The sequence below is a fragment of the Eumetopias jubatus genome, unplaced genomic scaffold (assembly GCF_037043125.1).
Source record: "Eumetopias jubatus isolate StellerSeaLion01/CBP00866 unplaced genomic scaffold, mEumJub1_p1.0 scaffold_6, whole genome shotgun sequence".
NCBI lineage: Eukaryota > Metazoa > Chordata > Mammalia > Carnivora > Otariidae > Eumetopias > Eumetopias jubatus.
Genome location: NW_028274812.1, coordinates 101572702 through 101600440, shown reverse-complemented (window position 1 = coordinate 101600440; position 27739 = coordinate 101572702). Strand labels below are relative to the sequence as shown.

The window sequence follows — 27739 nt, the reverse complement described above, 5'->3', positions numbered from 1 at the left end:
CTTTCACCCTCACCCTTACCGCCACCTGTATACAGAAAGTCACCTTCAGTCCTGTCACCTCTTACAAAAAAACCTACAGTAACAAGAGCCGCAGCCTAGAGGGGAGGCAGCTGTGGAGCCAGAGCACCCCCACGTCATCCTGAAAGCGCCCTCTGCCTAGCGGAACCTTGGGGTGTTGGGGTGGCCAGGGAAGATGGCGACATGGCCTCTGAGGCGAACAAGCACCTTGTTTCCAGCAGTACCTCCTAATTCCCACACACCACGCTGAAAGTGAGAGGTCGGTGGAGAATCTAAACCCAAGGAGAAGGTAGAGGGGAGCAGGGTGCCGTCCTAGTGGGAAGGTAAATAAGGAAGGTGGCAAGAGAAAAAGGACAGGCTCAGAGGACAGGGGTAAGTGGTGAGACAGGAGCCAGAAGAATGGAGGGAACTGAAAGGCTGACGTATCCCGAGGTGCACAGTCTTACTCACTGGCCCGCCTGTCTCTGACCTCTGCTGTGGGAGAGGGCGGCAAGACTTCGGAGCTCCAAGCCCTGAGAGCCAGAGGTCCACACAGCCGAACCCCTCACTGAGCTTGCGCAAAAGCCAGCTGGAGGAGTCAGGGGGCGTAGGCCGACACCGCCCTCCCTGCGGCCAATCTTATCGCGCTCCCGTGGGCGCACTTTTGATGACGTTACGACTGTACCAAGTTGCCCGCCTCTCCCACCGGCATTTCCGGCTTCTGCCCGCCCACTTCCGGGCCTCCTCTGTTTTCAAAGGTTTGGGCGCGAATTGCGCCGACAGTGGCTCCCTGAAGGATTGGAGAGGCGTCGTCGGTGATTAGTGAAAGCTTTTAAACCGCTGGTGGATCCAGCTTGCGGCATGAGTTTTGCGGCCAAAGCGATTGTGGCAGACTCCGCGGCTTGTATCTCAGGAGCGTGAGGTGATTTTCCAAATGTATTTTCCATATCTGCCCTTCGGGGCCAAGGATTGAAATATTTGATTTGCGAGGAGGTAGTGAAGCCGCACCTGGGTCCTGGGTTCTTCCCTCCTTTCCCCGATTCATCTTCATCCTAGTTCTTTTTCCTTAATCTCCCGTGGCCCGTAGTGGTGCGAAGTGCAGCCTTAGAGATTAGTGTCTTTGGGCATTGACGTAACTGCGGCAGCGTTGCTATCCCGAGGCATTTGTCAGGAGGTAAACATTGCGTTATTTGTGTTTCGCCAGACTTGGTGCTTGCCCTGTGTGCTTACACTGAGGCCTAGATTGAGAGACTTGGTTTCCACGAATTTCAGCAAACCGGTAAGAAAAATAAGACAAGTTAGGATGCCTCCCTGTTTCCTACGGAGTAAGGAGTAAATTCTTTACTGTAGTATATAGTCTGGCCGCAAACTACTGTTCCAATCTTGTTTCTGTCCCTTACTCCCATACACGTTCAAGTCTCGCTGAATTTTCCCTGTGCCCGAACAGACCAGTTTCTTTCCAACTGTTCTGCCATCAGGCTTTTGCTGCTTTCTCTCAAATACTTCATTCCCGATACTTCTGGCTAAATATTTCAAAATGTAATTCCCATGTTACTTTTTTTTTCTGAATACTGTATATCATTCCCCCCACACACACACGCATACACATCAATTAGAGAGTCACCCACTCATTTGTCTTTTATAACTTTTGTCACAGGATATATAATTTTATTTTTTTAAGATTTTATTTATTTATTTGAGAGAGAGAATGAGAGAGAGAGAGCACGAGAGGGGGGAGGATCAGAGGGAGAAGCAGACTCCCCGCTGAGCAGGGAGCCCAATGTGGGACTCGATTCCAGGACTCCAGGATCATGACCTGAGCCGAAGGCAGTCGCTTAACCAACTGAGCCACCCAGGCGCCCGCTATATAATTTTATATAGTAATTGTTTTCATATCTGTCTCTACCCACTTTCACTGGGCTATGGTTTCCTGTGGATCTAAAGCAGGGCAAAATTTCTATTCCTTTTACATTTACATTAAAATTTCTATTCTAGTTCCTTTACAACTGGCCCAGTAGTGATAGAAAATTGTGACTTTTATTTATTGAATTCTTACTATGTCCCAAGTATTGTTCTAGGCACTTTACGTATTCTGTACAAAATTTTAGCTTCACAGAAGCCTTTAATGTTGGTGCTTTTAACTTTAACCCATTTTACCAGCGGGGAAATTGAACAAATTTACTTGCCTGAGGTTGTACAGCTAGTTAAATGGCAGAGCCAGGATTTGGAACCAGGCCATTCATCCTTATCCCTGACTTGCTCTTGGCAGTGGTTCTCAATCTGAGGTGCCTTCACACCAGGAGATATTTAATAACGTCTGGGGAGAGTTTTGGTTGTCACACCTTGGGGAAGGGAGGGTACTAGCAACTAAAGACCAGAATACAGTTCATGGGACGGCCTTCACAACAAAGAGTTACCCCATCCAAAATGTTGATAGTAACGAGCTTTAGAAACTTTTTGTGCTATGGTTTATTGGCTTAAGTAGGTATCAATGAAAATGGTGCAGCTCTTATTGCTGCTAGTAAAGGACCAACTTTTTTTAATTTTTAATCAGCTACAACTGATTCTTTTGTACAATACAACCAAAAATGAATTGCTAGTCAAAACCCATAGAGTATCTAACACCAAGAATGAGCCCTACTGTAAACTATAGACTTTGGGTGATAGGATATGTCAGTGGGAGTTAATGAATTATAGCAAATGTTCCACTCTGGTGTGGGATGTTGGTAGTGGAGAAAGCTGGGACTAGTGGGGGGGTACAGGGGGTATATGAGAACTCTATATACTTGCTGCTTGATTTTGCTGTGAACCTAAAACATCTCTAAAAAAGAAGGTGGTGGGTTTTTTTTTTTTAAACAAATTACTGGGAAAATGACATTTAAAAAGAAAAAACAAAGCCGATTATTTTATAATCAGATTCAACATACATAAAATTTTGCCAAATTACAATAAAAGTTTCTAAATGAATACTGTCAGTTTCTGTATTTAAAAGGACTATAGTAGTTTGTGAGTCAAATTTGAAGTAGCACTAAATTACATGTTTTTGAGTAAAGAATATCAAGAAAAACTGATTAATAGAACCAAACTATAAATAAGTGCCAGCTGAGAGTTAGACACCAGAAGCGCCCACAGACTTTTAGAGTGGAGTGGAGTGGTTAGGAGGCATGAAGAGCAGGCGGCTCATGCTCTGGGAGGGTGGGCAGAGAAAGGAGAGGAGAGCAGCTCAGGTAGAGGGCATAGTGTATGCATTACTCAAAGTGTGTTTGGGAAATCATCAAATCTAGTTAGAGAGAGAGTCTTATAAGGAGTAATGGGAGAGAAGTATGGAAAGCTAGGCAGGGCTAGATTGTTAAGAACTATAAATGACATGGTAAAGAGTTGGATGTTGTGTGGTAGGTATTGCGGAAAGATTTTTAAATTTTTTTAATTAAAAAATCATTTATTTTGTTCCAGAATCCGGGATCGGAAACAACTTGGTAGGGCTGACTCATGTCTTTTCCATGCAGGGTCAGCTGCAGCATATTGGCTCAGGTACATGTACCAGGCTGGCAAGTTGGTACTGGCTATTGGTTGGGAGTTCAGCTGGGGCTTTTGCCTGGGCCTTTCAGTTCCTCTCCATGTTGGCCTTCCTCATAGCATGGTAGCTGGGTTCCAAGAGCAAATATTCCAAACATGAGGATGTTGCAGCTGCTGGTCTCTTCATGTTTAGGCCAGTAAACTAGTACAGAATCATTTCCACCATATTCTACTGCTCAAACAGCTACAGAGTCTGCCAAGATTTAAGATAAAGGGACATAGACACCATCTCTCAGTAACAGGAGTAAGAAGGAATTTGCACCATTTTTAGTCTACCAAATGGAGTGAGGACTAAATTTCAGCCCTCACTTGCACCTTTGTTGAAAAACCTGTACTGCTATATGTATCGTAACCCTTCCAGGAGAGGCCCACAAGTGAAACTGTCATGTGGATTGGTTTTTAAGTCGGGGAAGGATAAGGGCATGGATGTCACGTTGAAAGAATTAGGCATCTTGGGAATATAACACTAACTGGGTGTAAAGTACCACATTGTTCAAGACCAGGGTAAAGTGTAATTTACCAGAGCTTTTTGTAACTGATCTTACATGTAGTCCCCAAGTATAGTGGTGATCTTTCAATTAATTATTTCCCACCCTTTTTGTTAATCTTACTGAAAAAAAAGCTTGAAACTTTACCTTTTAAAATTTGAAGAAATAGATTTATCCAAAGTAACTCCTTTATTGTGTCTCAATCTGCATATATAAACTATTAATCTAATTAACTTTGCATTTTTAGAAAAGGAATGGTGACTGGTATGTATCTAGCTATATATGCCTAGAAAACATTTATATATACACATATATATATATGTATATATATATAAATAAGATGTCCATACTACATATGTGTATATGGGCATACCTCATTTTATCGTGCTTCTCAGATACCGTGTTTTTTACAGATTGAAGGTTTGTGGCAATCCCACTTCAGCAAGTCTTTTGGCTCCATGTTTCCAACAGCATTTGCTCACTTTCTGTCTGTTACATTTTGGGAATTCTTGCAAGTTTTCAAACTCTTCCATTATTATTATATTTGTTAGGGTGATCTGTGATCGGTGATTGACTTGCTGAAAGCTCAGATGATAGTTAGCATTTTTCAGCCATAGAGCTGTTTTAATTAAGGTATGTACAGTGTTTTTTTAGATATAATACTACTGCACATTTAATAGACTACAGTATAATGTAAACATAACTTTTACATGCAAATGTGTCAACGTCTAGTGCATTGGGGTCCCTGGGTAAGGGTCGCGAAATCACCGGGACACAGGGGATGCAGAGCAAAGGCAGCACTTGCAACTGCATGCTGTCGTTTATTTTCCACATAGCTATATACTTGTAGCAATCAGGTAAGCATAACAATATGTACTTTCACACATAATGGGATTAAACTAACATCCTTGAAGAAAGATACACAAAATTTATCAAGAACAGTATGTATTCTGTTTATGTTTGCAGAGTTAAAGAATTCTCCCAGCCACCCTTCTTCAAGGAACAGTATGTTCTTGTCCTAAGGAGGGACGCCTCTAATCTAGGCAAGAGCCACTTCTTGCAGATCCAGGCATTCAGAACTTGCAACATGAGATAAGGGGAAGAGAACATTTTCTCCTCCTTGCTCAGGTTTGCCTGGCTTTCCTAACTCTCACTGCAGTCCTTGAATGACCCTGGCTCGCAAGGGGCCTGCAAGCCTATGCCATCTCACAAATGAAACCAAAAATTTCATTTGACTTACTTTGTTGCAATATTTGCTTTAGCTGTCATCTAGAATGGAACCTGCAATATCTCTGAGGTATGCCTGTACACACACACACACACACACACACACACACACACACACACACTCCTCCATGTATACTGTACCTAACTTCTAAGCTATCTACTCCGTATGGCCTAATGCAAGAATAAACATTCTATTCCTCTGTTCCTTTTAACAGTAATGAATTTGGTGATAAAGGACTATTTGGTGATAAAGGACTTAAATCTCCTGTGCCTGTTTTGTAATTTGTGGAAGGACAGAATAATCATTATACTACTGAGCTTTTTTAAAATGCAAATAGCCCAGGCAGAGTTGTAGCTTAAATCCTTATGAGTGACTTTTCCACTTGAATTTCCACAGCATAGATTCATAGTATGGATCCTAAGGATTATCTCCTTTCATCTTTGGCATAAGTCGAATGAGAAATCCATTAGGCTTAAAATAAGAAGACCTGAATATTACTCTTCAAATTGATATTATCTGTGACCAGAGTAAAACAATTTAATACTTTATATTTCCATTTTCTTGGATCTAAACATGGAGATAATGTTATTGTATGGTGGAGTATAAAGTAAGAGATGCAAAAGCACTTTCACATGATTTTTTTAAAGCCATAAAAATAGATGAAATTTCTAGGAATGAAACTGAATTAGATACATACTTTAATAATAATCAGTGTTACTTGTTTTAAAATATGTTTAAATGTTCTAAAAACAATACTTCCCCAAAACTTTCATTATGATTTTTTTTAAAGCAAATATGGAACATTTATAGGTAGTTCTTTTTTTTTTTTTTTTTATCAGAGAGAGTGAGCACAAGCAGGGGGAGTGGCAGGCAGAGGGAGAAGCAGGCTCCCCACCGAGCAAAGAGGCGATGTGGGACTCGATCCCAGGACCCTAGGATCATGACCTGAGCCAAAGGTAGCCGCTTAACCGGCTGAGCTACCCAGGCATCCGTATAGGTAGTTCTTTTTAACAAAATATTCTGCAAGCTTAAGCTTATTTTTGCGTCCTTTTTATCTTCACAGATTTTTTGAAGCACTGTTAGAATTGTTTAGATTAAGATGTCTAGCAAAGCAAGTTCTTCCAAGAAAAGGTCTCAACAGTTAAAAAGAAAACCAAAAAGAAAAAAGGATGATGAGGAAATGGAGTTACCAGAGAAAAAGGTAATGAAAATATCGAGTTTATCATTCAGAGCTTTTTGATTAAAAATGTCATTTGTTCTATGTAAAGGAGTATGTGAAGACTAAAGGTCAGTTTGAGTACAAATTATAATAATTCATATCATTATGTGGGAGCTGTTGCAACATAATTTGTAAAAATTCTCAGATGAAAATTGTTTATTTTAATTTCTAAAGATACTGATCAGAGAATTCTTTGTTGAGGAGGGGGTCATGGGACATTGCTAAGGTGTTTGAATGTGAAGACTAGGAGTAAAGTGTGTATGCTTTACTTAAAATCTGTCAGTTGGTGGAAGAGATTTTTATTAACAGAAAAATTACCTTGGGAGGAATTAGCTTCTTTCTACCATAATTTTGCCCCCTCTTACAGAAGAATATTTAAAATGTAAAAAATTTTGTTGTGATTTATCCTATATTAGGCAATGCCTATGTTTTTTGCAGGTAAAGTATGTAACACTATTTCATAGGCAAAATGACTAATGATTTCTTTAACATATTCTTTGACACAGGGCCCTTGGATGACTCGGTCAGTTAAGCATTCCACTCTTGATTTTGGCTCAGGTCATGATCTCCTGGGTCATGGGATCAAGACCTGAGTAGGGTTCTTTGTTCAGCGGGGAGTCTGCTTGAAAGATTCTCTCTCTCTGCCCCTACCTCCACTTGCAAGCTCTCTCTCTTACTCTCTCTAAAATAAATAAAAATAAATCTTAAAAAAAAATATTTGACACTATATGGAATTCTATTGTACATTATTACCATTGTCCAGGAATTGCTTTAGTATATCCTTTGCCTGGGAGAAATACACACCCCTTCTCTGTAGAAGTAGCAATATACTTTTTCTATCTAGCCAGAAGATATATGAATACTCTTCAACATACATGACAAATAGATTGCAAAGGTAGTGTCTTTTTATCTGATGTTTAATTATGTGTGCGTTTTTCTCTCTAGGTTAGAAACATAGCAAAAAATAAAAATCCAAAGCATCTGCCTTCTGAAGGTATTTATTTTCTATATCTTGTTTAATTTGTCTGTCTCAAGCTGTCTGTATTCATGAAAAAATTCTCAGCATCTTGTTTATGAGTTGTACAAAAGCAAAAGATACTAGGGGCTCCTGGGTGGCATAGTCAGTTGAGTGTCTGACTCTTGGTTTTTGCTCAGAGTCGTGAGATCCAGCCCCATGTCAGCTCTGTGCTCAACGAGGAGTATGCTTGGGACTTTTACCCTCTCCCCCTCCCTCCCCACCCCATGTGTGTTCTCTCTCTCTCTCTCAAATAAATAAGTCTTTTTTTAAAAAAGCAAAGGATAGTAATAAACAGCTGCATTCTCATTTTTGCAAGAATAAGTAGTACTGGTTAGTAATTTTGGTCAACTGAAATTTCACTTATCGCCTCTAGCAAAATATTGTGTAAAGTTCTAAATTGGTAGGAACTAGAGAAAATCAAAGTGTCCCACAATCTGAATTATTACTGATCTAAGATATATAGACACTCTACTGATTTCTCTTTAAAACAGACGTGCTTCTGTCCTACCACCATGGCATAGATTAGTTTGGGGCTACTGTCTAATTTTACTTGTAATAAATAATTTTGGAGTGGTCATCTTTCCTTAGGCATCACTTCATCTAAGAATTCCCTTTCTCTCCTCACCAACACCAAGCTAGGTTCCCTGGTTTTATACTTCCACAGTTCATGGTGCACTTTTTCTTTTGTAATACGTTGCATACCTATAATTAAAATTACTTAGACTCCCTTCTCTCCAAAACTAATCTTCATATGAGCCATTAGTGTATCTCCTTTGTTTATCTCTTGTAAGTAAACAATACCAATAACCAAGTAGACCCTGAATATTTTGTTCCAGTTGCCGTTTAACATTTGGTAGAAATAGCTTTCTAGTCTTCTCAATGAAGCTCTTTAATTTAGGTCATTTCTGGGAATCAGACTTTTATATTGAATCCTAATAATTGTAGCCTGCTTCTTCATTTAGAATTGTCTTGGGTTTGTATCTGCAGTATCAGCTAATAGTATTTTAGTTAACATAATATTAGCATAATCATATTCAATGACTGGCATATTATGTCTGTGCAGTAAAAAGGAAATTAAATAGTTTATGCAGTCTTATAATATTTTGGTTCTCATACTTCTATTAGCTTTTTACAATAAATTTATACTTGAATCACTTTTTAAGTAAAAACATAAAACTTCAAGATTGACCAGAGTCTCTTCTTTCACCAGTAACAGGACAAACAGAGCATACTAATCTAAAACGGGTTAAGATACCATCCAACAAGAAAAAAACCTGGCAGCCTCTTTCAGAGAGTAGTAGAGAGCATTTGCAGAGTATGATGGACTCAGTAATAATGTAAGTATGAAATTTTTCCATTTCACCCTTGATTTCTACTTATATGTTTCCCATAGAAACATATTTCCTTAGAAACATTTCTTTTTAAATGTCATTATTTATTTTATGGTGATAGGGTGTTTTGCAGGAAGTCATTAATTTCAGAAGCTTAGGATTCCATCAGTGAAAGAAAAGTCTGTGTGGCATGACCTGCTATCTGTAAACTTTAAACTTGTTTTATCACTAGGGATACTTTAAGAAGTTGAGTTCCAATTGACACTTTATATGTAAGCTACCATGGTGGGAATACAAAGAAAATAAGACAGGATTCTGCCATCAAGAAGCCGAACTCCTCTAAATTAATTACAATATAGAATGTAATAAGAAGAACTTTGATTGTAACTTTGCTTAAAATCGTATTTCAATAAATGAATGAAACAAACAAAAAATAGTGGCAAACTATTTTCATTTTATAAAATTATAATCCTGATATCAAAACCTGAAAAAATAGAACGTATATACAAGCACATGCCCTGAATACTGTTAAACCCCTTTCACTTATAATATAGATGTAGAATTCCTAAACTAGAAATAAAATCCAAATGTATATCTAAAGAATAATTAACACTAAACAAATAGAGTTTAGTTTAGGAACCTAAAGATTACTTTAGGAAAGTTGTCAAAACAACATAACATTAAATTAGGAAAACATAATATGATGTTTTAATATCTATTCTAAACCATTTGCTGAATTCAATACCAATTCCTTATTTAAGAACAAAACAAAACAAAAAAATAATAAAACTCTTTAAAGAACAGAAATGTAAGGATGCTTCCTTAACATGACAAAGACTATCTACCTGGAACCCACAGCAAGTATTTTACATAATGACAAAATCCTAGAGGCTTTCCCAATAAAATCAGGAATAAAACATGGAAAAAAAAAGTGTATTTGATATAAAGTAAAATGTTATTGGTTCTACCTGGCTAGTGAGGAGGGGCACTTGAAAGAAAGGGAGAAAAAGTAAACACATTATATTCATTGTGTTTCAAACTAGTATTTATTCAATCTTTTTTTTTCTTTTCTAGAGCAGTTTTGAGTAACAATATTAGAGAAAATGAACAAGTTCAGTATCATCTTAACTATCTGAAGAAACGGTAATGTAGTTATGCAATAGAATATTTTTATAAACTATAAAATAAATATAAAAATATATTTAAAATAAAATTAGTAAAAGTCTAATCTGTTCCTAGATTACCAGAATAGACATTTGTGGGATATAAAAGTTTTTCTTTCATTTTTTTTTTTTTTCTGGTTCTCAGCAATACTTCATGTGGCAGAAATCACCAAAGTTCCTGGATCTTACACAGAATGAAATAATTTATCTGACCTAGATAACCAGAAAGTGTTCCATTACAATGTAGGAAATAAATTTTTCCTCATATATGATAGATAAGAAGTAAGAACATAATGGCGAACATTTATTAAACATGTATTCTGTCCCAAGCCCTGTAACACCTTATAAGATAGGCACTATTTTTATCTCTCTCTATATATATATATTTTTTTTTCTTGATGTAGTGTTCCATGATTCATTGTTTGTGCCTAACACCCAGTGCTCCATGCAGAATGTGCCCTCTTTAATACCCATCAGCAGGCTAACCCATCCCCCCACTCTCCTCCCCTTAGAACTCTCAGTTTGTTTTTCAGAGTCCATCGTCTCTCATGGTTCATCTCCCCCTCCGACTTACTCCCCTTCATTCTTCCCCTCCTATCTTCATCTTTTTCTTTTTTCTTAACATATGTTGCATTGTTTCAGAAGTACAGATCTGTGATTCAACAGTCTTGCACAATTCACAGCGCTCACCATAGCACATACCCTCCCCAATGTCTATCACCCAGCCACCCCATCCCTCCCACCCCCCCACCACTCCAGCAACACTCAGTTTGTTTCCTGAGATTAAGAATTCCTCATATCAGTGAGGTCATATGATACATGTCTTTCTCTGATTGACTTATTTCACTCAGCATAACACCCTCCAGTTCCATCCACGTCGTTGCAAATGGCAAGATCTCATTCCTTTTGATGGCTGCATAATATTCCATTGTGTATATATACCACCTCTTCTTTATCCATTCATCTGTCGATGGACATCTTGGCTCTTTCCACAGTTTGGCTATTGTGGACATTGCTGCTATAAACATTGGGGTGCACGTACCCCTTCGGATCCCAACATTTGTATCCTTGTGGTAAATACCCAGTAGTGCAATTGCTGGATCATATGGTAGTTCTATTTTCAACTGTTTGAGGAACCTCCATACTGTTTTCCAGAGTGGTTGCACCAGCTTGCATTCCCACCAACAGTGTAGGAGGGTTCCCTTTTCTCTGCATCCTCGCCAACATCTGTCGTTTCCTGACTTGTTAATTTTAGCCATTCTGACTGGTGTGAGGTGGTATCTCATTGAGGTTTTGATTTGGATTTCCCTGATGCCGAGTGATGTTGAGCACTTTTTCATGTGTCTGTTGGCCATTTGGATGTCTTCTTTGGAAAAATGTCTGTTCATGTCTTCTGCTCATTTTGGGTTTTTTTTTTTGTTTTTGTTTTAAGAAGATGAATGACTTGGAAATGTATATTCTAAACTACTGCATGCAGGTATGAAGTCAGTTAAGAGAATTTATAAAAATAAAGTCTGAAAATCACAAAATGCCAGCTTCTACAGTTCATTTTTTTATAGTGGGATTTGAAAAAATATTTTGTCAACTTTAACTCAAAATCTTCATTTTGAGCAATTTGAAGTTAAGGGTTTACCATTCGTATCTGATTTATTCCGTTACTGTGTTTTCACTTCAGATATTGTATTATATTATTTTCATAAGTAGCAAGTGTAATTTTCAGGGTATTACTGCTCTTCATCTTATGGCAAGTCACAAACGGAAGTTAAAGTCACACCACTGCCAATGCTTTTCAGTAACTACTATTTGCACAACTTTTTCTTTTCTTCTTTTGAAAATTGTATTTATTTATTTGAGAGAGAGCATGAGTGGGGGAAGAGGCAGGAGGAGAGGGACAAGCAGACTCCCCACTGAGTAGATGCCAGGACCCTGAGATCATGACCTGAGCCAAAGGCAAAGCCGCTTAACTGTCAGCCACCCAGGCATCCAACTTTTTCTTTTCATAGAAAAATGTTCTACATCTTAGTTTTGGGTTTGCCTGAAACCAGTAGACTAATTTCTAGTCTAGTCTAGTTTACTAGTTTCTAGTCTAATAAACTAGAGCTAGTAGACTTCTTGGGAAGTCTAAGCAAAAATTCTGCTTACTTTAAGTATAGTTTCAACAACAGTAGCAAAACAGAAAGGGTAGATGGGGGTGGGAGTTTGTAGAGAGGTTGAAGAGATTGAAAAAGGACTGCTACAAGCAGGCCTGTCACCTGCTTACAGGAATGACAGTCTAATATTAAAAGGGAAGGAGTGTACTAAAAAGCCAGTGTATAAGATAATATATAATAAAAGCTATTTATTGCCTTTTAATAGAAAACAAGTAAGTCCTATTTGGTGTGTAAATGAGAATATTTTAGTACAATTAGATTTTCAGGATTCTTAAAAAATCTTATTAAAATAAAAGTGTAACATGAATACACCCTACTATGTCAACACACCTCATCATCGTTCATAAAATTTTTCTATAGGGCAGACCTTCCCAAAGTATGTTCCTCTAAAAACTGTAGTGGCTAACCCATTTTGTTTGACTAGCAACCGTGTTTTGTTTGTCTGATCATGGGTCTGCCCTATAGAAAACTGTTAATGAATGATGATTAGGTGTTTTTGACATAGTAGGGTTTATTTATGTTACACTTTTATTTTAATGAGATTTTTTAAGAACACCACAAATCTAACCACTATTTAAAACATGTGGAATAGTGAGTGACCCTTTCACAGAATTAACTTAATAAACTTTTAGAAGAAATTGTTCATAAATGTATCTTTATTTTAGTTAAGAAATCAAGAACTTATCCCTCTTAGGAATACTTATACACACAGGTTTTTATTCTTTTTTTTAAAGATTTATTTTAGAGAGAAAGAGATCAAGAGCAAACGAGGATAGGGGCAGAGGGAGAGAAACCCAAGCAGACTCTATACTGAGTGCAGAACCAGACATGGGGGCTTGATCCCAGGACCCTGAGATCATGACCTGAACCGAACTCCCGTCTCGGATGCTTAACCAACTGAGCCACCTAGGTGCCCCATAGGTTTTTATTCTTAAATGTGATGTCCTTCCTAATGATTGGATAACTGAAGTTTATCCCAACAGTTTAATGAAAATTGTGATTGGTACAGTTTTATATTGCCTACTTTTTTCTTTACAAAAAGTAATATTTTGAGTAAGATCCTAGGAAGATGAGTTCTATTTTCCACTATTTATGCCTGCAAATCTTAAGTAGTTGGGTTTTTGAGAACCCCAAAATGTTGCTATTAGCAAGAAGTAACCAAATTTAGATTTTCCTCCTTGATCTCTTCCTCCTAGAATCCAAGAATACAAGCTTTTAGGAAAGCTGTATTGCTCCCTGCTACCAGTGAGGGTAGTAATAGGTTAGTTTCCATTGGCGATCTAATCAACCTGGTTTGAAGGAAAATTTTGTAACCTTGTTATGTTTTGTTAACTTTTCTGTTTTTAATTTGGTTTTTTTCTTTTTATTTTTTCTTCTATTCTTTCCTTTTTTTACATATTTAGAGAGGATTTCTTAACTTTAATATTGCACAGTATTCATGTTGATTGTCTTTTTTTTTTTAGTTTGCCTAGTATGCAGTTTTATTTTTTTAATTAACATATAATGTATTTGTTTCAGGAGTACAGGTCTGTGATTCATCAGTCTTCTACAGCACACAGCACTCACCCCAACACATACCCTCCCCAATGTCCATCACCCAGCCACCCTATCCTCCCCCATCACCTCCAGCAACCTTCGGTTTGTTTCCTAAGATTAAGAGTCTCTTATGGTTTGTCTCCCTCTCTGGTTTCTTCTTGTTTCATTTTTTCCTCTCTTCCCCTATGATCCTCTGCCTTCTTTCTTAAATTCCACATATCAGTGAGATCATATGATACTTGTCTTTTTCTGATTGACTTATTTTGTTTAGCATAATGTCCTCTAGTTCCATCCAGGTCTTTGCAAATGGCAAGATTTCAATTCTTGATGGTTGCATAATATTCCATTGTATATAGATACACCCCTTCTTTATCCATTCATCTGTCAATGGACATCTGGGCTCTTTCCATAGTTTGGCTGTTGTGGACATTGCTGCTATAAACAGGGTGCAGGTGCCCCTTTGGTTCACTACATTTGTATCTTTGGGGTAAATACCCAGTAGTGCAATTGCTGGGTCGTAGACATGTTGATTGTACTTTTAAACAAAGCACTTTAATCTTAACATTTTATTTGCCTTAAACTCTATGGGACTCACTTATCTTTAAAACCGTTGTTAGAGTAATTGATACAGAGATTCTTTTCATTGGACACATTGCCTAAGACAACTGAAATATAGAGTCCAGTGTCATTACAGAATAGTGTTTCATCTCTTACGCAGCTATTCACAATAAAGATAGAATTATGTGCTATAATAGTCTAGGAAACACATTCAGAAGATACAAGGAAAGTTTTATTTTAAAATACATATAAATTAAATTGTATAAATATATATGACAAAATTGATAAGTATATAAAATAGTAATTTTTTCTTTCATGAAACAACTTAGGCACCCCATGATTTGAGATAAATCTTAATAAATCGAAAGGCTAAAAGATAATGTATCATGGCTTTTTATGGGTAAGTCACTGCTAAGGTTAGCTACTGTTAATAAAAGAATGTAATAGCCCTTGGAATATGAGGACAGAAAAAAGATGGCAGCAGTATTTCAAACACAACAAAACAAAAAAATAAAATAATGGTTCTAAAAAAGTAAACATAATTATTTTTTTTTTATCCCTAAGATTGCTACAACTGTGTGAAACCCTTCAAGTCCCTCCCAAAAACCTGAAAGATTTAACTAACGTGTCAAGTCTACTGAAAATGGAAAGGGCACAGCACAGAGCTAATGAAGAAGGTCTGGCATTATTGCAGGTATGAAATTTGAACAGGGAGTCCATTAGAGAGTTAGGAGAAAGGGGAAGAGAATAAGAAATTTTTTAAATTATCATGATAGTCTCTGAATAATAAATACTAGATTTTAGAACAGGGTTTTCATTAAATTCTTTTTTTTTTTTGTCAGAGTAAAAACTTTACCTAACTTTGAGCCTCTAAAGTTAAAAGTATTTCTAATATATTAGTGATTAAGTAGCAGTTCTGTTTTTTTTTCACCTGACTTTAACTGAACTACTATTCTTGATTATCAAATTATAGGAACTCATCACTAAATGCTAAAGAATTTCAAAACATATTGACAAGAAGAGCATATAGTCATTATTATTGTTTTTATTATGATATGACTAACATGTAACGAGGGCTTTCTGTGTTCTAGGCACTGCTCTAGGCACTTGTAGCGACATCCCTTAATTCTCAAAACAACTTAAAGAGGTCTGTGCTAGATGATCTCATTATACAAATGTGAAAAAGAGACATTTTTAGCTGAACCTTAGACAAATTGCTTAAAGTTATGATGCAGAGCTTAGTCGAACTGCAGATTCTGATTCTCGATCATTATCTTGTATAAAATAATGGGCGATAACATTAGGTATCATGATTAACTTCAGGCTTTTGATTAGTGGATACTTGAACAGTTAGGAGAAACAAATTTACAGGGCTTATTAAGTAGTTATTAAAACCAAACTAGATTAGACCATGTATCCCTTAGCCATTTCAAAGTAGTTTGTAGATAATGGTCCTTAGGTCTTTGTTAGCAATTTAGAAAATATAGAGTTGGTAGTAGTTTATGCAAGGAATGCATCCCCAAGGATTTCTAATAATTCAAAAATCACAATTTTTTCCAGTTTTTCCATATGATTGAGAATAACTGGGTAGATTAGACTCTGAGCAACAAATTTACATATATTATAAATTAATTACATATATTATAATTTATGTATATTATAAATTAATAAATTACATATATGATAAATAGAAACTTACTTTCTTCCTACTGTGAGGTTATATTGAATTTTTATCCCTGTTACTACTTTTTAAGAGTATATTTTCAGCACTGACACTAGTTCTACCATGTAATGAACAGTTGGATGTCATTGACATAGGTTTTTTTTTTTAATTTCAGCTTTATTGGGCTATAATTATAAGATATTCGAAGTGTACATTGTAGTAATTTGATATATGTACACATTGTGAAGGATTCCCTCATCTGGTAAATTAACGTATCCATCACCTCACATTATTTATTTTTTATTTTGTGTGTGTTAAGAACATTTAAGTTCTCTCTCAGCAAATTTTAAGTATACAATACAGTGTTACCAGTTATAATCACCTTGTTTTTCACATTAGATCATCACACCTTATTCATCTTATAGCTGAAAATTTGTACCTTTTACTAACCTCTCCCTATTTTCTCCACTCCCCAGCCCCTGGTGACCACTTCCTTACTCTTTTTTTGTAAATTTGGCTTTTTTTTTTTTTTAGGTGATTTTAAAAGGTTTTAAAGTGTGAAAATGGCAAAGTTATCTTAATATTTAATACTCATGTAAATCACTTGAAAGTGGTCAAAGATAGTAAATGATAGTGTGATTTTTGTAATACTAAGGGGCATTTCTGTATTCCAGCAAAAAGCATAAATATAGTTAAGTGAAAAAAACCTTTCTCTATCCACAACACTTCTGACACCAAATGTGTGGGTTTTCCACGAAGCACTTTTCCAGTTCTCTGCAGATACCAGCTAGGTGTCCTACAATGTCATCCAATTCTGACACTAACTACCTGGATTTAGTGCAGACCCCACAGGTTAAGGGCTCAGTCCCACAAGACTGCCCCCCACTCCAGATGCCAGTTGTACTTGTACACCTCCTGTACTTCTAACCAACCAAGTATAAATCAGGTGTTGCCATGACCCCTTCCTCATGTTCAATAATTTGCTAGAACAACTCACAGAATTCAGGAAGGCACTTTACTTACTATTTACCAGTTTTTTATAAAGGATACATTCAAGAACAACCAAATGGAAGAGATACATAGGGCAGGGTATAGGGGAAGGGCACAGAGCTTCTGTGCCTCTTCAAGTATGTTGTCCTACCAGCACCCCAAGGTGTTCCACTAACCTGGAAGCTCTCTGAGCCCAGTGTTTAGAATTTTTATGAAAGCTTCATCACGTAGGCAGAATTGATTATTAACTAAATCTCCCCTTCTCAAGACATCAAGGAGTGGGGCTGAAAGTTCCAACCCTGTGATCACATGGTTGATTGCTCTGCCAACCAACCCTCATCCTCTCTGAATCATTCATTAGCATAAACTCAGGTAAGGTTGAAAGAGGCTTACTTTTTTTTTAAGATTTTATTTATTTATTTGACAGAGAGATAACAAGCAGTGGGAGCAGCAGGGAGAGGGAAAAGCAGGCTCCCTGCTGACAAGGAGCCCAACATGGGGCTTGATACCAGGACCCCGAGATCATGACCCATGCTGAAGGCAGACACTTAACTGACTGAGCCACTCAGGTGCCCCAGAAAGAGGCTTATTATGAATAGCAAAACATGCCACTGTCACCCAAATCACTCAACAAATTACAAGGATTTTGGAAGCTCTGTGCCAGAAACCAGGGATGAAGACCAAATACACATTTCTTATATCACAGTATTGCAACTGTCTATGGTTTGCTTGCTTGACAGCCAGTTACTCAACGGAAGCACTGTTTGCATTTTGGGCATAAGAGTTCTTCACTGGCCTACTAGAATCTTTGAACTAGGAGTTTGTATGTCTTGTCTGTATCCATCAGTTTTCTGTTATGTGCCTTACTTAGAACCACTGCCTTTTCCCACAGTAGCCTAGAGTTATTCTTGGTGGTGACTTTTCAAAACCTGTATCAGCTAATAAGTAACAGAAGTTGTATTCATTGAGCTCCCTCAGTGATGGTGCTACAGAAAAGGCAGTGGTGAGCAAAGTCTCTGAGACTGAGAAGATGGTATAGGAACTGCTGGGGCTTAATTTTTTAATCCCTATGGACCTCTGCATAAGAACAGAGCCATAGGATGTCACAACCAGAGTTAGCATAAGAAAATATAAAAATAAGGACAAAAAATAGCAATCCACAGATAACAAAAGCATGCCAAAAATGTGTTCACAAAACAGATGAACACTAACCTAATTCTTAAGCAAACTGAAAGAAATTCAGAAAAACAGTAGAGGGTATGGAAAAAATCATAAATCGGTATTAGAAATACTAAAAACTGAAGCTACAGAATTCAGGAAGAAATTAAAAGTAAAAGAAAAAACTTTTCATATATGAAGACTAAATTAGAAGAATTAAAGCAAATGCAACAGATAAATGCTTAAAATAAATAGTAAAATAAAGGAGAAAATTTTAAGAATCAAAAAGAAACATTTTTTTAAAGTTGAGAAAAAGTGACAAAGTAAAAGCTCAGCATAGAAAATATGGCATAGGTATGGTAGGAATACCCAAAGAAGATAACCAAATCAATGGACCAAAATAATTTTCTTTAACTACAATGGAAATTTTTAGTCCTTATTATATTAACTGTTTTCTTTATTCATTGTTGTTATTCATTCCCTCTATAGTGGGTTGATAGGGGCCCCAAAAATGATATGCCCAAGTCCTAGCCCCGGAACCTGCAAATGTGCCCTTATTTGGAAAGAGAGTCTTCCCAGATATAATTAAGGATCTCAAGATGAGATCATCCTGGATTATCTTGGGTGGGTCCTAAATACAAAGACTAGTGTCCTTAAAGAGAAGAAAATGTCCTTAATAAGAGAAGGAGACATGGAGGAAAAGGCTGTGTGAAAAATGCAGCAATTGGAGTGAGCAGCCACAAGGTATGCTGACAGCCATCAGAAGCTGGAAGAGGCAAGAGAGGATTCTCCCTCAGAGGTTTCAGAGGGAGCACTGCCTTGCCAACACCTTGCTTTGGACATTTGCTCTCCAGAACTGTGAGAGAATAAATTTGTTTTCAGACACCAAGTGTGTGGCAGTTTGTTTTGGCAGGCACAGTAAACTAATACATGTGGTAACACATATTTGTATTGGACAGCACTCTCTAAATCCAAAAACCAAGTCACAGGAAATTCAGGGCCGAGGAACAGGTTAAACCTGACTGGCAAATTCTGCAAAGCAAACTATCTAGTTTCCCTTACAAATCAGTTGGAAAGAACCAAAAAAATTGGAGTGGAAAACTATAGATGAAAGGAGACTTAATATGCACTTACAGAATGGCCGAAATCTAGAACATGGACAACAACAAATGCAGATGAGAATGTGGAACAACAAGAACTCTCATAGCTGGTGGGAATGCTAAATGGTACAGCCAGTTTAGAATACAGTTTGGCAGTGTCTTACAAAATGAAACCTACTCTTACCACACGATACAGCAATCATGCCCCTTGGTATATTATACATGGATGTTTGAATATTGCACATGGATGTTTGTGGCAGCTTTATTCATAATCGCCAAAAGTTGGAATACCAAGATGTCCTTCATTAGGTGAATGGGTAAATAAATGTGGTACCTCAGACAATGGAATATGATTCACCACTAAAAAGAAATGAGCTATCGGGCCCTTAAGAGACATGGAGGAACCTTAAGTGCATATTATAAATCATAAGTGGAAGAAGCCAAACTGAAAAGGCCCCATACTGTATGATTGCAACTATATGATAAGCTAGAAAAGACAGAACTGGAGAATAAAAAGATGAGCGGTTGCCAGGGGTGTGTAGTGATTTAGAGATGGATAGACAAAGCACAGCAGATTTTTAGGCCATCAGTCCTTGGGCTCTGCTACATTCACACGGGTCTTCCAGGATCTCTGATTGTAGCAGTTTTGCTGAGCTTTTGAGGAAATATTCTTGTACATGGGTTGTATCTCCTTGTTCCATGGAAATTAAATTTCCTTATAATGAATTATTATGTTGGTAAATTAGTTTCTTGGAAGTCTGTTTTGCGAAAGAAAAAAAATTACCAGTTTCTTCCAAAAATGTTTCAATATATGTGGTGTTTAAAAAATATGCATATGTATATTAATACCTATTTGGGTTTCATTTAATAATGTATTTAGTTTAAAACATTAACTTTCTGATTTCTCACTCAGGAAGAAATAGATAAAATAGTAGAGACCATAGAGTCAATGACTGGTAATATTCAGAGCCTAAAGAACAAAATTCAAGTTCTGACAAGTGAGGTGGAAGAAGAAGAGGAGAAAGTAAAACAGGTAATTGTTTAATAATGCATTCCTAGAGTCTGGATAAATTTTTTAATGCTTGTCTCTCAGCAAGACAACTTTTGAATGTAAGAAGAGAGAAATCAGCCTTTTGAAATAATCTGTAGCTTTCTTTTTCTACTTTAGATGTTTCACATAGATAGTAGTGGGGTACTCTGTCTTCCAGAACTTTCTCAGAAGAGTCTCAAAGCACCCACACTTCAGGTAAATGCCAATTTGCCATATCAACTATATCATCAGTTATGACACACATATATAAAACCATAATATCCTTTTCCTCTTTTAAAACAAATGAAATCCATGATACAAGATTTTAGGCAACATTGTTTTTCTCACTTGACAGAATAGTTCGAACATCTTTATTTGTGAGCTTCTTTCATGTGGATCTCTCATTCTTGTCAATAACTATAACATTCCATTGATGAAGTTACCATACTATAATTCGTAAATTACTGGTAGAAATAAATGATTGTTGCAGTTACATATAATGCTCCGTATACCCTGGTATATATGTCTTTAGGTATTTGTGTGGTTGTAACTGTAGGATAGATTTCTGGAAGTAAATTCCAATAGTTGAGTTTATTTATGCTTCTAACAGTGGCCTATAACTCTTCATGACGTAATGTTGTGTTATTTGTAGTTGACTGTATACTGGTATCTGTTTTCACAGGTTCCCAGTAGCTGTTATAGTGTAAATACTTACAGTGGTAGAAAGTCTTCAAGTTTCTCAAAAATAATTTAAAATAGTCCTATCTGTAATCCATTTAGGGTAAAAGGAAAGGGAATGGACAGAGGTAAAACAGAATAATACAGTTTGGAAAGAACAAGAATGAGTTGATGATTACTGAAGTTGGGTGATGGGTATTTGAGGTTTATTGTACCATTCTCTCTAAATAACATACATTTGACATTTCTCATAATAAAAGGTTAAGAACTATTTATATGGTTAAATGTGGTCAAAAGGTACAAACTTGCAGTTATAAAATCAAATAGTCTCGGGGATGTAATGTAGAACACAGTGACTGTAGTCAATGACACTGTCTTGTATATTGCAAAATTGTTAAGAGAGTAAATCTTAAAAGTTCGCATCACAAGAAGAATTTGTAACTATGTGTGGTGCTAGATGTTAAGTAGACTTATTGTGGTGGTCATTTTGCAGTATACACAAATATCACATCATTGTGTTGTATGCCTGAAGCTAATATGATGTTATGATGTTATATGTCAATTATATCTCAGTTTTTAAAAAAATTTTAAACTAATTGTACTATTATACCCACAGAAAGAAATTTTGACATTAATTCCAAACCATAACGCTCTTCTGAAGGACTTGGATGTTCTCCATAATTCATCCCAGATGAAGAATATGTTAACTTTCATCGAAGAAGCCTATAAGAGACTGGATGCCTCTTAAAGAGTTTTTTTAGACTGTTCTGTATTAATTTAATGTTTATGAGTTTGTAAAACTGTTAGCCAATGATGATACTGCAGAGGCTGAAGCTTCAGGTTTTATTTCCAACATATACTTAAAATTAGCTTCTGTAGATCTATTAGCATCTAATATAGTCCTAAAAACTGTTTTTAGTAGTTGCCAAATCTAGGAACTCACATTTCTGTTGCTGTGTCTCTGGTTGTTTGAGCCACAGTCTAATGATTTATAATGGCTGAATAGAGTTCATTTATTGGTTAGTGCAGAGGAACTGTGATACTGTAATGTAATATATGTGAAGTGTGTATAGTGCCTGGTACATAAAAACATAATTGTTTGCAATCGTTATTATTCTTTAGTTCATGACTTGCATTTTCATCTAGTCATCTGGAACTTGAGAAATCCCCAAATACCTTTATTTCTTTTACATAACCCTCTAGACTTTTTGTGACATAATTAAGATTTGCCAGGTGTCTTTACCTTTGGAGGTAGCATGAACATTTTATTTCTTTGGTTGGATTATTGACTAGATGTTCAATATTTTCCACTGTCATCAAAGCATACTTTTATTTAAAAGGAACCTAAGCACATTTATTCCCTTAAAAGAAAAATCAAACAAAAAAAAACCCTTTCTATAAACCTTTTCTCACTGTAATAATGTTAGGAGTTAGTTGGACAGTTAGGTAGTCAGGGCCAGGGTCCTCAACAAGAAAACATGGAGTCAGGACAGCTAAGACAAAACAGTACTAACATCCTGTTTTGCAGCTTAGACAAGACTGCACTAGCATTTTGTTTTGTAGCCTTCGTAGAAATGATTCTGCAAAATGTCCTAATGCTCTTGTTAAATCAAACCCTCTCCAAGGCTGAGAAACATAGGGTCCTGGCCACCACTGAAAAATATGGGGATGAACAGTAACTTCATTACCAGGGCATGAGTGAGCCCTTGGGTGGTTTCCAGTTCCCAACTAGAGCCCAAGCTGTCCCTCCCCAAGACTCCAATTGGGACCCTAATGATCCCCTCAGAAACTGGTACCTCAGTCGCTTCCAGGCTTGTGCCCTAGAGGGATTAAAAAGGTCAAAGGTTAAGCCCCTGAATTATTCCAAGTTGCCTACTGTCACCCAAACTCAAGAGGAAAATCCAACAGCCTTCTTAGGTTGAGAGAGGCTCTCATTAAATACAGCTAACTCCCCCAGTTCTCCCGAGGCCGAGATCATTCTCAAAGACAAATCTGTGAACCAGTTGGCCCCAAATACTCGAAAAAAGTTGGCAGTTGGCCCAAGGGGCCCCTAGAAGAGCTCTTACGAGCTGCTAACTGGGTCTCTTACAATGGGACCAAGAGGAGAGTAAGGAACAAGAACAGAGACTAAGAAAGAAGTCCGAGGCCCTAGTTTCTTCCTTATATACTGTTACCAATTCAGCCCCTCAAGGCGCTGATACCAAATGCCACTTCTGTGGCCGCCTGGGGCACTGGAAGCAAGAATGCCCTCAAAGGCAAAAATCAAAGCCCTGCAACCCCTGTCCTACATGTGGAGGAGGACACTGGGAATCTGAATGCCCTTGAGATCTCAATCTCCAAGGGCTCAGACAACCAGCACCCCAGACAGGGACTGATGGGACCCGGGGCTCTTCACAGTGGCTCCCCCAGAACAGTTTGCCATTGGGAACCCAGAGCCTCAGGTAATTCTGGAGGTAGAAGCAAAGCCAGTCAATTTCCTTCTTGATACTGGAGACACCTTTCCTGTTCTACTCTCCACCCCGGGCCAACGGTCTAACCACAATGTTGTTAAGGGCGTCACTGGACAACCCACAACCAGATTTTCTCACCCACTGGGATGCACTAAGATCTAATTTTCTCTCACTCCTTAATAATGCCTGAGAGCCCCACACATGATAACTCTATAGAGATAATATGTCCAATCTGGGAATTCTCATATTGATAGCCCCTGGACAGACTGGCAGTTGCCTCCCCTTAATAGAGGCTTATATTTGTCCCCAGGTCTGGGCAACTCAGGGAGAAGTGGGTCAAGGCTTAACTGCAGCATCTGTCCACATACACCTTAAAGACCCCACAACTTTCCCTTGTTGGAAGCAATACCCTGTAAACCAGAATCAAGGGAGGGCCTAATAAAAATCATAAATAATCTAAAGCAGCGGGGGCTCTTAAAACAATGCATCAGCCCATGTAACACCCCAATTTTGGGAGTAGAGAAACCTAATAAGGGGGCACCTGGGTGGCTCAGTTGGTGGCTCATGTAACACCCCAATTTTGGGAGTAGAGAAACCTAATAAGGGGGCACCTCAGTGGCCTTAGGTTCTCGGGTCATGATCCCAGAGTTCTGGGATTGACCCTCTCATGGGCTCCCCCACTCAGTGGGGAATCTGCTTCTCCCTCTGCCCCTCCCCCTGCTCATGCTCTCAAATAAAATCTTTCAAGGAAAGAAGGGAGGGAGGGAGGGAGGAAGAAAAGAAAAGGAAAGAAAGGAAAGAAAAAGAAACCCGTGGTTCCAAACCCTTTCGCCCTTTTGGCTCAAGTCCCCTCAGACAAACAGTTTTAGACTTAAAAGATGCCTTGTTTTGCATTCCGCTTCATTCAGATTCCGGGTTTGTTTGCATTTGAAAACCCCACTAATCTGACCACCCAATTAACATGGAGAGTTTTACCCGAGGGATTCCGAGACAGTCCCCATTTATTTGGACAAGCCCTGTCCCAAGATCTCTCAGATTTTTCAGCTGAAAACTGCGTCCTACTACAATATGTGGATGATCTAGTACGTGCCTCCTCTGAGCAAAGCATTCAAACTGGCACCCAGAAACTTCTCAACTTCCTGGATATAAGAGGATATAAGGTTTCTCAGCCCAAGGCTCAGTTATGCAAGACATCTGACAACTATCTGGGCTTGGTCCTCACAAAGGGGACAAGGAGACTGGGAGAAGATAGGGTTCGGCCTATTACCACCTACCCTCTCCCTAAAACCCTAAAACAATTAAAGGGTTTTGGGGGCATAACTGGGTACTGTTGCTTGTGGATACCAGGGTATGGAGAAATAGCACACCCTTTCTATCGATTGATCAGGGATACACAGACAGCCAGTACCCACCTATTAATGTGGAACCCAGAGTCAGAAAAAAGCTTTTAAACACCTCAAGGGGGCCTTGCTCAGTGCCCCAGCTTTAAGTCTTCTTATCAGGAGGGCTAACAACTTGTATGTGACAAAAAGAAAGGGAATGGCCTTGGGTATCCTAACCCAGGCAGTGGTGGCAGCACCCTTTTGGAACAGGATCTTACCATACACACCCCCCAAAAAATTCAAGGTCTCCTGTCAACCGATGGCAGTCACTGGCTCACAGACAGCTGCCCCCTTTGGTACCAGGAACTATTGGAGGGTCCAGTCATGCAAATAAAAACCTACCAACCTACCAGGGACCCTCAGACCTCTGGGGATGGTACCCTGGCAGCGCCCCTGACTGGCAAGAAACAGGTAGGTCATCACCCCCTTTCCCTAACGGCAGTTAGGGTCACTTCCTCAGAGGGGGAAATGTTAGGAGTTAGTTGGACAGTTAGGTAGTCTGGGCCAGGGTCCCCAACAAGAAAACATGGAGTCAGGACAGCTAAGACAAAACAATAGTAACATCCTGTTTTGAAACTTAGACAAGACTACACTAGCATTTTGTTTTGCAGCCTTTGCAGAAATGACTTCTGCAAAACATCCTAAAATGAAATAATTAACCACAAAGCATTCGTCACTATCACAAGCTGGGGCAGTTAAGACATAAGTCCCCACATGTCAGCCCAGAAAGACCATCAGCCCGTCGTGATCAAAGCCCTGATTGTCACGTCTAAGTACACCCTGGTTGCTTAAGATAGTTCCGCAAAAGAGTTCATTAAAAACCCCTAGACTTAGAAACTCCAATGCAACCCTCTGGGGCCCCTCTCTCTTTGGGAGCTTTGTACTATATCGCTCAATAAACTTTGCTATGCTGCCCACCACTCTTCATCTGGTCTACCTCTTAATTCTTCAAAGCAGTGTGACCAAGAACCATGCGCACTAAAGGAAAAATCCTGAAACAATAAGTATATACATGTGAATAAATTACCACTTAAATATATTAAAAATCTTTTCTAGTCACTACAGTATATTATCTGGTTTGCTTTTATTTATTTGCAAAATAAAATAACTGCAATTTCTAATTATTTTTCTTTCTAGCCTAGAATATCTTGTCAGTTATGGTAGAAGGTACCATAATTCTGTTGATACCCTCCAGGCAGAAACCACCAAGAACACAGCTTTCGTTAAACAAGTTCAGTGTAATGCTCATTGCAGTGAGGGAGAACACATTATCATGGGGAACCCTGGAGAGCTTAGTAAAAGGGTCAGAAGCAATATTCTCTTAGGAAATAATAGTTAAGGAGAACATTAATGGATTGTAGAGGAAAAGTCTTAAGAAAGGAAACTAGTAGTGCAGCATTTAAAGAAAATATTTTTGTGTACTTTGTACTGCCTGCTATATGCCAGGCAAAGCAAATAAAAATAAAAGATAATACAAAATCTCTATAAAACCCCTCACTTGGAAACTTAGAACTTCTTGTTTTTAGAGTGATGAATAGGGGCGCCTGGGTGGCTCTCAGTCTGTTAAGCGTCTGCCTTTGGCTCGGGTGCTGATCTCAGGGCCCGGGCATCAAACCCCGCATCCGTTTCCCTGCTCAGTGGGGAGTCTGCTTCTCCCTCTGCCTCTGCCCCCTGCTCATGCTCAAGGCACATTTCCCTGTGCCTTGCTCTCTCTCTCTCTCTCAAGTAAATAAATAAAATCTTTAAAAAAAAAGATGAAAATATATAAGAGGTCATTACCTCTCTGTCATTTTCTTATTGTGCCCCATTCACCTGGGGCCCATTCCTTTTTAGTCTCTTTCATGAGATCTTAACAGATAGTGGGTTTGGGGTCTAGAAAATGCCCATCTTTAAATCAAGATTAGTATTCACTGTTTTTTACACCATAAGTCTAAATCTGAGAGAGAGGAAGAGATTCAGTGAAAATACTGGTGCTGTATGCATGATGATTTTCACCTGACACCATAAACTCCTCCCTATCGACAGGTGTGGGCACCTTTTTGTTTTTTTCTCTCCCTCCTCTTTCCACTAAGGACTAATTAGGGAAGTAGGCTCGAAGAATAAGCTCACCGTTTATGCAGAAGGAAGCACTGACCTGATACAAACTGAACTCTCAACAGCAGGTAAGCATTTATTCATTAAAATAATAAATTTCAAATCATTAATTATAATTGCAAGAAGAAATGGGAGAAATAGGAGAGATGAATTTCAGCATTATACAGGAAGGATAAATCATAGTTAGGTTTACGGGGAAAGGTTTGCTTTTTGTTTTTATCCGTTTTAAATTTTGATAGGAGGAAAATAAGCATTACAAAATATAAAATCATCTGCACTGCTAGGAGCACAACTAGAGAAACAGATAAGAGAGGAATCTATCATCTGGAAAATAATTACCAACACTGGGTCACAAGTGCTTTAAAAAAATTTACTTCCTCATGAACAAACGTCCCCCATTGTACTGTAAGTGCTATGTTACCTTATAAAAGCAGAAATCTTATATTAGTTTATTTATAAGAAAGGTCTCTCAGGAGTGTTATGCTTTCATTGTCTGATTAATGTTAATAAAATATTTTAGGTGCTTGTTGTGTGCTGATGGACACTTCAGTGCCCCAAAGAAACTTGAGTTCCTAAAACTTAAATGAGTATAATTAATTATATTCCTTGACAAAGATTTCAGTTAGTGAGTCTGTTGATAACAGTTCAGCCAGAGGAATTACAAATCTTCACCCTCCAATTCTAGAACACATATGAATTACAGGGAATTCATAATTGATTGGTGAGATTATGACACTCTGATCTTGTAGTTCTCAGAATTAATGGTTGTCATTATGACTTTCTAATATAACTTAAAAATCTGTGAAATATATTTTCTGCATCTTTGAGAATTTCTTCATTCTGCTTTGTGGCCTTTAAAACTATCTTTGTATTTCATAAAAGAAAGGTCCTTATGAAATTCATCTTTTGTTTACTAGAAGAACATTGTCC

At 37.9% G+C, this 27739-nt stretch overlaps 2 protein-coding genes across 5 annotated transcripts in view; one reads left to right on the top strand and one right to left on the bottom strand.

Moving 5' to 3' along the window:
- MMUT (methylmalonyl-CoA mutase) overlaps positions 1-599 on the bottom strand; it is a 35441-nt gene extending 34842 nt beyond the window's left edge. Inside the window, exon 1 of one of the 2 annotated variants that reach the window (XM_028097765.2) lies at positions 465-599. The gene's annotated coding sequence lies outside the window, so the exon portion shown is untranslated. The remainder of the gene's footprint in view (positions 1-464) is intronic. The other variant, XM_028097764.2, reaches the window with a different exon arrangement.
- CENPQ (centromere protein Q) lies at positions 190-21968 on the top strand. 3 transcript variants are annotated; one of them, XM_088023945.1, is made up of 10 exons: positions 357-919; positions 1202-1276; positions 6353-6490; positions 7454-7502; positions 8737-8863; positions 9932-10000; positions 14829-14958; positions 20089-20208; positions 20344-20421; positions 21500-21968. In XM_088023945.1, the coding sequence occupies exons 3-10, from the start codon at positions 6389-6391 to the stop codon at positions 21629-21631; spliced, it is 807 nt and encodes a 268-aa protein (XP_087880071.1). In that variant the 5' UTR covers positions 357-919; positions 1202-1276; positions 6353-6388; the 3' UTR covers positions 21632-21968. The 3 variants fall into 3 exon arrangements, with proteins under 3 accessions (XP_087880072.1, XP_087880071.1, XP_027953567.1); XM_088023946.1 differs by lacking the exons at positions 357-919; positions 1202-1276 and adding an exon at positions 190-277; XM_028097766.2 differs by lacking the exon at positions 1202-1276.
- The last annotated feature ends 5771 nt before the right edge of the window (positions 21969-27739 follow it).

Excerpts from the sequence above, each read along its gene's own strand:
- CENPQ (XM_088023946.1), top strand. The coding sequence starts at position 6,389 with ATGTCTAGCAAAGCAAGTTCTTCCAAGAAAAGGTCTCAACAGTTAAAA. Across the intron at positions 7,503-8,736 it reads AAAGCATCTGCCTTCTGAAG|TAACAGGACAAACAGAGCAT; the intron begins GTATTTATTTTC and ends TTCTTTCACCAG. Across the intron at positions 20,422-21,499 it reads TCAAAGCACCCACACTTCAG|AAAGAAATTTTGACATTAAT; the intron begins GTAAATGCCAAT and ends TTATACCCACAG.